Genomic DNA, 10,559 nt, shown 5'->3' with positions numbered 1-10,559 from the left:
GGTACCAAGGCTGCTGTGGAGGACAGGTAAGAGAGAGTCAGAGAGAGAGAGAGAGGGGGGGGGGGGGACAGACAGAGAGACAGAGATAGAGAGGAAGAGAGAGAGACGTGGAGAGACGGAGACAGAGAGAGAGAGAGGGAGGGAGAGAGACAGACAGACAGACAGACAGACAGACAAACAGTACTACTACACTGTTCTTGTTCTTTACTTCTGCCTCACTGTGGCACAGTGAAGCAGTGTGTACAGTGGTACCATGTGTGCACCGTGGTACAATGTGTGTACTGTGGTACAATGTGTTTACAGTGGTACAATGTGTGTACTGTGGTACAATGTCTTTACAGTGGTATTATGTGTGTACTGTAGGACAATATGTGTACAGTGGTACTATGTGTGTACTGTGGTACAATGTTTTTACAGTAGTACTATCTGTGTACTGTGGCACAATATGTATACAGTGGTACTATGTGTGTACTGTGGCACAATATGTATACAGTGGTACTATGTGTGTACTGTAGCACAATATGTATACAGTGGTACTATGTGTGTACTGTGGTACTTGTTTGTTTGTTTATTTGTTTGGTTTGTTGTTTTGTTTGTTTGTTGGTTTGTTGCCTCACACCAGAGCGTACTTGGTTTCAACCCATGTGGAGCCTTCCTGTGTGATGTTTGCATGTTCTCCCCGTGTTCACGTGGGTTTCCTCCCGAACAACATGCGTGTGAGGGTGAGACACTCCAGCTCTAACCCTTGAGCAAGGCGTTAGGGTTGTTCCCTGGGCTGTGTGCTCTGCGGCTGCACGTCATGGATGTCGGATGACGGGTGATGGATGAAATGCAGAGGAGGGATTTCTCCACAGGGATCCATGATGTGCAAATTCTTCTTCTTCTTTGAGGCAAAATCTTGCGGGTAGAAAGACAGGTGGACAGGCAGACAGGTGGATGGACGGGCAGGCAGACAGGTATAGCAGATGGCAGAGTAGAACAGGATGAGTCCTCTAGTGACCTCTGACCCTGTTCTACTGGAAGAGACGACCAACCCCATTGGCTGAATTCATCATGTGGCGTTTCAGTGGATGAACTTTAGCCGAAAAATTAAACAGAAAATTCTTCGACTCGATCCACCCATCCACCCATCCACCCATCCACCCATCCACCCATCCATCCATCCATCCACCCATCCATCCATCCACCCATCCACCCATCCACCCATCCACCCATCCATCCATCCATCCACCCATCCACCCATCCACCCATCCACCCATCCACCCATCCATCCACCCATCCATCCATCCACCCATCCACCCATCCACCCATCCATCCATCCACCCATCCACCCATCCACCCATCCATCCACCCATCCACCCATCCACCCATCCATCCATCCATCCACCCATCCACCCATCCACCCATCCATCCACCCACCCATCCATCCACCCATCCACCCATCCACCCATCCACCCATCCATCCACCCATCCATCCATCCACCCATCCACCCATCCACCCATCCATCCACCCATCCACCCATCCACCCATCCACCCATCCATCCATCCACCCATCCACCCATCCACCCATCCATCCATCCATCCATCCACCCATCCACCCATCCATCCATCCACCCATCCACCCATCCATCCACCCATCCACCCATCCACCCATCCATCCATCCATCCACCCATCCACCCATCCACCCATCCATCCACCCACCCATCCATCCACCCATCCACCCATCCACCCATCCACCCATCCACCCATCCATCCACCCATCCATCCATCCACCCATCCATCCACCCATCCACCCATCCACCCATCCATCCACCCATGTCTGCCAGTCCGTCTGTCTGTCTCTGTGTGTCCGTCTGTCTGTCTGGACATATTTTGCAGCAGTCTGTACAGGTGTGAGGCAGCTGTGTTGCCATGGTGATGATAATCTTGCCCATTGTCAGTGTTGACCTGGTTACATCAGTACACACACACACACAATCACTTCCCTAATGTCTTTTTAGCCCTAAAAATCCACCAATCTGTGTGAAAGCTGCAGGATTTGACCGATAAAAATAGATTTTTCCATGGGAAGGTGTGTGTGTGTCTAAGCCGTGGAAGGCGTTGCTTTAGTGCCTCTGAGCACCGTGTCACTCACACGGGTCAGAGGTCAAACACAGAAGTGTTGTGCTGGTGGTGAACCTCCCACTGCAGCATCACTTAATGTTGTTCCTCTACTTCCAGGACCGGTTCTATCCTGACAGGAGGTGAGTCTGTCTGTCTGTCTGTCTGTCTGTCTGTCTGTCTGTCTGTCTGATCTCTGGCGCCCTCTACTGGCAGACGTCACAACAGGTGCAGATGTGCAGTTACCGTAAATAGTGTAAAGGCTGAACATTGAATTCGAGACACAAGTTTGACATTTCAACAAAGATCATTATAGTCAGACATCGTGTGCACTGGTGATCTTCTTCTTCTTCTTCTTCTTCTTCTTCTTCTTCTTCTTGCTGCTCCCGTTAGTGGTGGTCACGGTGGATCATCTGCCTCCAACACCTTGTATTCTGCGCATCTTCCTCCCTTACACCACCCGCCTGCATGTCCTCCCTCAGCACCTCCATCAAGCTTCTCTTTGGCTTCCTCTTTTCCTCTTGCCTGGCAGCTCCACCCTCAGCCTCCTCCTCCCAATGTAACTCTCATCTCTCCTCCATACGTGTCCAAACCATCTCAATCTGGCCTCTCTCACTTTTCCACCAAACTGTCCAACCTGAGCTGTCCCTCTAACGTCCTCATTCTTAATCCTGTCCATCCTTGTCCCTCCCAATGAAAACCTCCACATCCTCAACTCTGCCACCTCCACCTCATCCACCTGCCTTTTAGTCGGTGCCACCGCCTCTCAACCGTACAACATGGCTGCTCTCACTACCGTCCTGTACACCTTCCCCTTCACTCTGGCTGGAACCCTTCTGTCACAGATCACTCCGGACACTCTTGTCCACCCGCTCCACCCTGCCTGTACTCTCTTCTCCTCCACTCCACCCTGCCTATACTCTCTTCTCCTCCCCTCCACCCTGCCTGTACTCTCTTCTCCTCCACTCCATCCTGCCTATACTCTCTTCTCCTCCCCTCCACCCTGCCTGTACTCTCTTCTCCACCACTCCATCCTGCCTATACTCTCTTCTCCTCCCCTCCACCCTGCCTATACTCTCTTCTCCTCCACTCCATCCTGCCTGTACTCTCTTCTCCACCCACTCCACCCTGCCTGTACTCTCTTCTTCACCTCTCTCCCACACTCTCCGCTGCTTTGGATGGTCGGCCTCAAGTACTTGAACTCATCCGCCTTCTCCACCTCCACCCCTTGCATTCTCCGCCCTCCCTCCCATTCAGGCACATGTATTGTGTCTTACTCCTGCTGACTTTCATTGCTCTTCTCTCTAATGCTGCCTCCACTTCTCCAGGCTCTCCTCCACCTGCTCCCTACTCTCGCTACAGATCACAATGTCATCCGTGAACATCATAGTCCACAGAGACTCCTGCCTGATCTCATCTGTTAACCTGTCCATCACCACTGCAGCAAGAAAGGGCTAAGAGCTGATCCATGATGCAATCCCACCTCCACTTTGATGCCTTGGTCACGCCTACTACACACCTTACTACTGTCTGACTGCCCTCATACATATCCTGTACCACTCTTACCTACTTCTCTGCCACCCCCTACTCCCTCATTCAATACCACACTTCCTCTCTCTGCACCCTATAATACGCTTTCTCTAACTCCACAAAGACGCAGTGAAACTCCCTCTGGCCTTCCCTGTACTTTTCCATCAGCGTTCTTAAAGCAAACATGTCATCTGTAGTACTCTTTACTGGCATGAAACCATACTGCTGCTGGCTGATCCCCACCTCTCCTCTTAACCTAGCCTCCACTACCCTTTCCCATAGCTTCATGCTGTGGCTGATCACCTTTATTCCCCTGTAGTTACTACAGCTCTGTACGTCTCCCTTACTCTTGAAGATGGTACCAGTACACTTCTTCTCCACTCCTCCGGCATCCTCTCCCTTTCCAGGATGGTGTTAAACAGTCTGGTTAGGAAGGCCGCTGCCATCTCACCTAAACATTTCCATGCTTCCCCAGGTTTGTCATCTGGGCCAACTGCCTTTCCACTCTTCATCTACTTAATGCTGTTCTCACCTGATCCTTGTTAATTTGCTGCACTTTTTGATCCACTATCCCCACATCAGGTACAAGTCCTTTACTCCTTCCTTACTGTCCAACCTCTCATACAACTCGTCGTACGCCTTTTCCTTTTCCTTTGTCACTTCTCTCTTCTCCTTGCGTGGCATCAGCTTGTACTCCTGTCTACTTTCTCTCTGACTTTCCCATTTCTTCTTCGCCAACCTCTTCTGCTCTATGCTCTCCTGTACTTCCTCATTCCACCACCAAGAGTCCTTGTCTTCCTTCCTCTTCCCGCATGATACACCTGCAGTTGTTTCCCAGTCATCTGGTAACTGGTAATGGGACTAAATAACATGACCTTATATGGTTACATGGAAGTCAAAAGAAATCTCTCTCTCACCCTTCTCTCCCAAGATGGGAGGATGGAGCAGGGTGGTTGGAGGATGGGTGGAGGAGCGTTCCTCTCTGTGCTCCATCCCTTCAGAAGAGTGATGGAGGTAAATACCTGTGCTACCAGGTCAAATATGAACGTATTAATACTGGAACATTCCATACAGTACTATTTGTAACATTGACTTTGATTCATCAATTTACACATCACAACTTTTTTTAGTAAAATTATTATTTTAGGATTATTGTTTTAATATTTTATTTGTGTGATGTGATTCGTGATAATCTACAAATATATGCAATAAGGATGAGCAACACATCACCAGTCATTCATAATTCATCATTCGGTAATATTAAACCAATATTAGGGTCATAATAAGTTTATAATAAAGTACTATTAAGGTAATAATAATGTTATAATAATATCATAAAAAGGTAATAATAATGTCATAATTTGGTAATATTAAAGTAATATTAAGGTAATAATAATCTTATAATAATGTAATAATAATGTCATAATAAGTTAATATTAAAGTGATAATAATGTAGTAATAATGTCATAATAAGTTAATATTAGGGTAATAATTATGTAATAATAATGTCACAATAAGTTAATATTAAGGTGATTATTATGTCATTATAATGCTATAATGAGTGAATATTAAGGTGATAATTATATAAGAATAATGTCACAATAATTTAATATTAATGTGATAATAATGTAATAATAATGTCACAATAAGTTAATATTAAGATAATAATTATGTAATAATAATGTCCCAACAAGTTAATATAAAGGTGATAATAATATAATAATAATTTTACATTTCGTCATTTATCAGACGCTTTTATCCAAAGCGACTTAGAAGGGAGAATACATTTCCCCCTTATTACAATATTACATTTCACTGCATATATGTATGAAAGTATGTATATGTATGTGACGAATAAACCTCTTGAATCTTGAGAATAACATTCAAGCTACATTGCGACAGAGACATTAGTGTAACAATAAATACTGCTAAGTAGTGCTAAGTACTTGTAAGTTAGGAGAGGAGGTACTCTCTGAAGAGCTGGGTCTTCAAGTGCTTCTTAAAGACAGAGGGAGCTCCCTGCTCTGGTGGTTTTTGGCAGCTCGTTCCACCAACGTGGAACTACAAATGAGAATAGCCTGGATTGCCGTGGTTGTACGGCCGGCAGAGCCAGGCCACGCCCATTTGATGAGCGCAGCATCCGGGGGGTAACGTGCTTTTACAAGAGCATTTAAGTAGGTGGGAGCATTCCCAGCAATCACTCTGTAGGCCGGCATCAGAGACTTGAACTTGATGCCAGCGGCTACAGGTAACCAAGCGGCTGCAGGTAACCAAGCGGCTACAGGTAACCAAGCGGCTGCAGGTAACCAAGCGGCTACAGGTAGTCAAGCGGCTACAGGTAGTCAAGCGGCTACAGGTAACCAAGCGGCTGCAGGTAACCAAGCGGCTGCAGGTAACCAAGCGGCTGCAGGTAACCAAGCGGCTGCAGGTAACCAAGCGGCTACAGGTAACCAAGCGGCTGCAGGTAACCAAGCGGCTACAGGTAGTCAAGCGGCTACAGGTAGTCAAGCGGCTACAGGTAACCAAGTGGCTGCAGGTAACCAAGCGGCTACAGGTAGTCAAGCGGCTACAGGTAGTCAAGCGGCTACAGGTAACCAAGTGGCTGCAGGTAACCAAGCGGCTGCAGGTAACCAAGCGGCTGCAGGTAACCAAGCGGCTACAGGTAACCAAGCGGCTGCAGGTAACCAAGCGGCTGCAGGTAACCAAGCGGCTGCAGGTAACCAGTGGAGCTCGATGAGCAGCAGAGTGACATGTGCCCTCTTTGGCTGGTTGAACACCAGTCGCGCCGCCACCAATGTGGTGGTGGCGCGACTGGTGTTCAACCAATAATGTCACAATAAGTTAATATTAAGGTGATAATTATGTAATATTAATGTCACAATAAGGGTGTGGTACCGTTGCTGCTCCTCGTTGTGTTCCAGGCTCAAGGCTCCAGGAGGAAGCTGCTCCAGACTCCAGGACCTGCAGTCCCCTTCTCTCCCCTCAAGGTGGTGTAACCTGTCTCACAACCACACAGAACCTTATTTCTGAGCACCTGTCTCACAATCTGCTGGACAAACTGTCTGCAGCCCCTCCTGTCGTACAGTTACTTTCCTCCTTCTCCTTCCTCTACTTCTTCTTCTTCCTCTTCTTCTTCTTCTCCTTCTTCTTCTCTTGACGTCCTTCAGGTGATGACCTATGGGAAGCCCTGCATCCTGTTCCGGTCGCGGCGCTTATCGATCTTGTACCAGAACCACAGCGTGTTGGACCTGACGCACCGAGCCTTCTCCACCCAAAACCCTGTGGACACCAAGGGCTCCGTCTGCTCCAAGGACAAGGCCGTGTAAGTCAGACAGACAGACCGAGAGACAGACGAACAGACAGAAGGACAGGCTGGGAGACAGACGGACAGGCTGGGATAGAGACAGACAGGCTGAGAGACAGACCGACAAACTGAGGTTTAGCTCCTTGACATTGTCCTCCCAGTATTGATGATAATATAAATATTGATTTTCCCACCAATCAGAGTACAGGAATAACCCTTATTCACAGATGCTGATCGCTGGTTGCATCCATGTGACGTCAGCGACCAATCAGGGATCAGTACTCTGTTATGGTCTGTCGTGCTCTCTGACAGGCTCCTCATGAGATTTGGAGATGTTGAAGAGCTGCGGGGCGTGTCCATCAGGCTGCAGATGTCCAGCAGGTTCTACGAGGCGGCCGGTTCCAGCTGGTTCTCCCTGGACACGGTGTCTATCCAGTACAACCGGACGCAGGAGGCTCATTTCAACGCCAGCGAGGTGTTCGCTCCGTCCACCTCGTCCTTCCACTGCCAGCACGTCAGCAGCCTGCAGCGCTACGGCGGCCTGCTGCGGCCCAGCACCGCACCGGACCCCGCCACACACTGGGCCATCACCTTCACCGACTTCCAGGTACCTGGATGTCTGCCTGTCTGTCTGTATATCTGACTGTCTGTCTGAGTGTGATGTGGTTTGCTGTCCTGGGTCGAGGTAATTGGGCCCAGGATCAGTGTGGCTGTACACCTGTTGTAATCAAGGAGCAACAGGTAAAACCCCCATCCCCACACACACACACACAGGAGAGGAGCTCTTGTCGTGACATGTGTCCATCAGCTCTGGGCTTGTTCCACCTAGCCCACTCTCTACAATAAACTGGTGTGTTTTATACCCCATCATCTGTGTCAGAGGGCCCTGAAAACACCACTCTGTGGAGTGTGGCAGGTGGATCTGCCACACTGAGTTTCTGTGCAAAGTCAGTTCACGGAAAACCGGAAGAATGGAAAACCACCAGGAGTGGTAGAAATATTTGAGCGAAATGTTATGTAATGTGTGTAATTGTCCCCGGGGAATCGTGTAGGAGAACCGTAAGCGGCCCAAGATTAAACCCAGGGAGACGGCTGGCTTTTACTCGGCCCTTGCATCCTTGACAGACAGCTGATATTTACATTTACATTTACATTTAGTCATTTAGCAGACGCTTTTATCCAAAGCGACTTACAAGGGAGAATAACATTCAGCTACATTGCGACAGAGATTAGTGTAATAACAACATTGGTGTAACAATAAATACTGCAAGGTGGTGCTAAGTAATTGTAGGTTAGGACAGGAGGTACTCACTGAAGAGCTGGGTCTTCAGGTGCTTCTTAAAGACAGAGAGGGAGGTCCCCGCTCTGGTCATTTTTGGCAGCTCGTTCCACCAACGTGGAACTACAAATGAGAATAGCCTGGATTGCCGTGGCTGTATGGCCGGCAGAGCCAGGCGACGCTCATTTGACTAGCGCAGCATCCGGGGGGCAACATGTGCTCTTACAAGAGCATTTAAGTAGGCGGGAGCATTCCCAACAATCACTCTGTAGGCCAGCATAAGAGACTTGAACTTGATGCGGGCGGCTACAGGTAACCAGTGGAGCTCGATGAGCAGCGGAGTGACATGTGCCCTCTTTGGCTGGTTGAACACCAGTCGCGCCGCCGCATTCTGTATCATCTGAAGTGGCTTCACCGCACAGGCCGGCAAGCCTGTTAAGAGGGCATTGCAGTAGTCGAGACGGGACATCACCAAGGTTTGTACCAGCAGTTGAGTGGCATATTGGGTCAGGTACGGCCTGACTTTTCGGATGTTGAGTAGTGCGAAGCGGCAGGACCGGGAGACTGCGGCAACATGGTCCGAGAATGTCAGTTGGTCATCAATAATGACACCAAGATTCCTTGCAGCCTTGGTAGGAACAAGAGATAGAGAGTCGATTTTAATATCAATGTTGTGATAAATACCTTGTTTGGCCGGGAAGACCAGCAGTTCCGTTTTCGCCAGGTTTAGTTGAAGATGATAATCCTTCATCCATGTGGATATGTCAGCGAGACAATCCGAGATCCGCGTCGAGATAGTAGGGTCGTCTGGCGGGAAGGACAGATAGAGTTGAGTATCATCCGCATAGCAGTGATATGAAAAGCCATGTGAGCGGATGATCGGGCCCAGTGAGGTGGTGTATATGGCAAAGAGGAGGGGTCCTAGCACCGAGCCTTGGGGCACCCCTGTGGTGAGGTTGTGAGGCACAGACAGCTGGCCTCGCCATGTCACACTGAACGAGCGCCCAGTAAGGTAAGATTCGAACCAGGAAAGTGCACTGCCCGTTATGCCCATGCTTGAGAGTATGGACAGGAGTATGCAATGATTGACAGTGTCAAAAGCAGCTGATAAGTCTAGCAGAATGAGGACCGAGGATTTGGCAGCAGCTCTAGCAGTTTTTATATATATAGTTTTTTATATAGTTTTTTATATGTATAGTTTTTATAGATATTTTACCGATTCTCGGGTCACACCGCCGTCGACGGGGCTTCTGTGCATCCGGCTGCTGTGGGCGCGCCCGGCCGCGCTGCTCACTTCAATAAAGTTGTATTCTTCTCAACTTTCCTTGTCACTGTGAAGCTGTGAGCTCGTTGCCGGTCATTGCTTCGCTCTCTGCAGTCGGATGAAGCTGCACTCCATTTGAAAGGCATTGTGGTCTGTCACTCTACAGTGGCCTGTCCCCGGCGGTGTGACCGTACCATAACAAATCCTTGAAAATGTTGAAGGAGACCTGAAGTTTGTCTTTCCTCCATTTTTGCTTGGCCTGTGACTTTGACAGGCCTGATGCAGCGAGGGTAGCATCTGATGTGTAGTGAATCTCACATGTTGCCTGTCGCTTATATTAACTGGGATAAAACCGGAATGATCACAAATTGTTCGACCGGCACAGTTCAGGAGTGATCATCTAGTCGTCCAGGCACCTTGTAGTGACCATGACAGACTTTAGTAACCACGGGAAGTTTTAGCTGATTGCTGTGTTTCTATTGGCAGTGGTGATGTAATGACCTTGTGGGGCATGGACCTTCTCAATCAATTCTAGTTACCAACTCTCTCTCTCTCTCTCTCCCCCCTTCTCTATCGCCCCCAGATCCAGGCGTTCAATGTGCTGTCTGGTAAGTTTGCTCCACACACAGACTGCTCCACCTTCTTCACTCCAGCCATCCTGATGGGTCTGATCACGTCCCTAATCCTGCTGCTGGTCCTGGCCTACGCGCTGCACATGGTGATCCACCTCAAGCACATTGACCACGACGACCAGCACAAAACCACCGTCTACTTCCCCCGCAGCCCCGAGCCCTCCGAGTGTTGCTCTGCGTCCCACACCGTCACCGGAGACAAGAACAGCCTCTAGTGGACCGCATCAGAGCTTGGAAACCGATGGAAACCTTGGGAACCAATTTTCAACAACATGTTTGAAGAGGAGCCCTGTCCTGCGGCGCCACTCTGGTGTCACCCTGCCCGGGGCGCTAGTCAATGCTACGGAACTAAAAGTCTAGTTTTAGGGTCCAGACTCAAACTAAACGGACCAAACTGGAGCGACATCCCAGGGTCCAGTGCTGTGGTCTGCCGGACCCCTTAGTCCAA

At 49.0% G+C, this 10,559-nt stretch overlaps 1 protein-coding gene across 1 annotated transcript in view; it reads left to right on the top strand.

Annotated features, from left to right (window-relative positions):
* atp6ap1la (ATPase H+ transporting accessory protein 1 like a) overlaps positions 1 to 10,326 on the top strand; it is a gene marked incomplete at both ends in the record, with an annotated part of 10,369 nt that extends 43 nt beyond the window's left edge. The window contains 5 exons of the mRNA XM_080001205.1: positions 1 to 26; positions 6,554 to 6,619; positions 6,800 to 6,954; positions 7,249 to 7,543; positions 10,063 to 10,326. The exon at positions 1 to 26 is cut by the window's left edge and continues 43 nt beyond it. Of these exons, the coding sequence (XP_079857331.1) occupies positions 1 to 26; positions 6,554 to 6,619; positions 6,800 to 6,954; positions 7,249 to 7,543; positions 10,063 to 10,326 (806 nt within the window). The remainder of the gene's footprint in view (positions 27 to 6,553; positions 6,620 to 6,799; positions 6,955 to 7,248; positions 7,544 to 10,062) is intronic.
* Between the last annotated feature and the right edge of the window lie 233 nt (positions 10,327 to 10,559).

Source organism: Zeus faber, assembly GCF_960531495.2.
Source record: "Zeus faber genome assembly, chromosome: 5".
In the NCBI taxonomy this organism is placed as follows: Eukaryota; Metazoa; Chordata; class Actinopteri; order Zeiformes; family Zeidae; genus Zeus; species Zeus faber.
The sequence above is the reverse complement of the archived record's forward strand: the minus strand, read 5'-3'. Positions and strand labels throughout refer to the sequence as shown.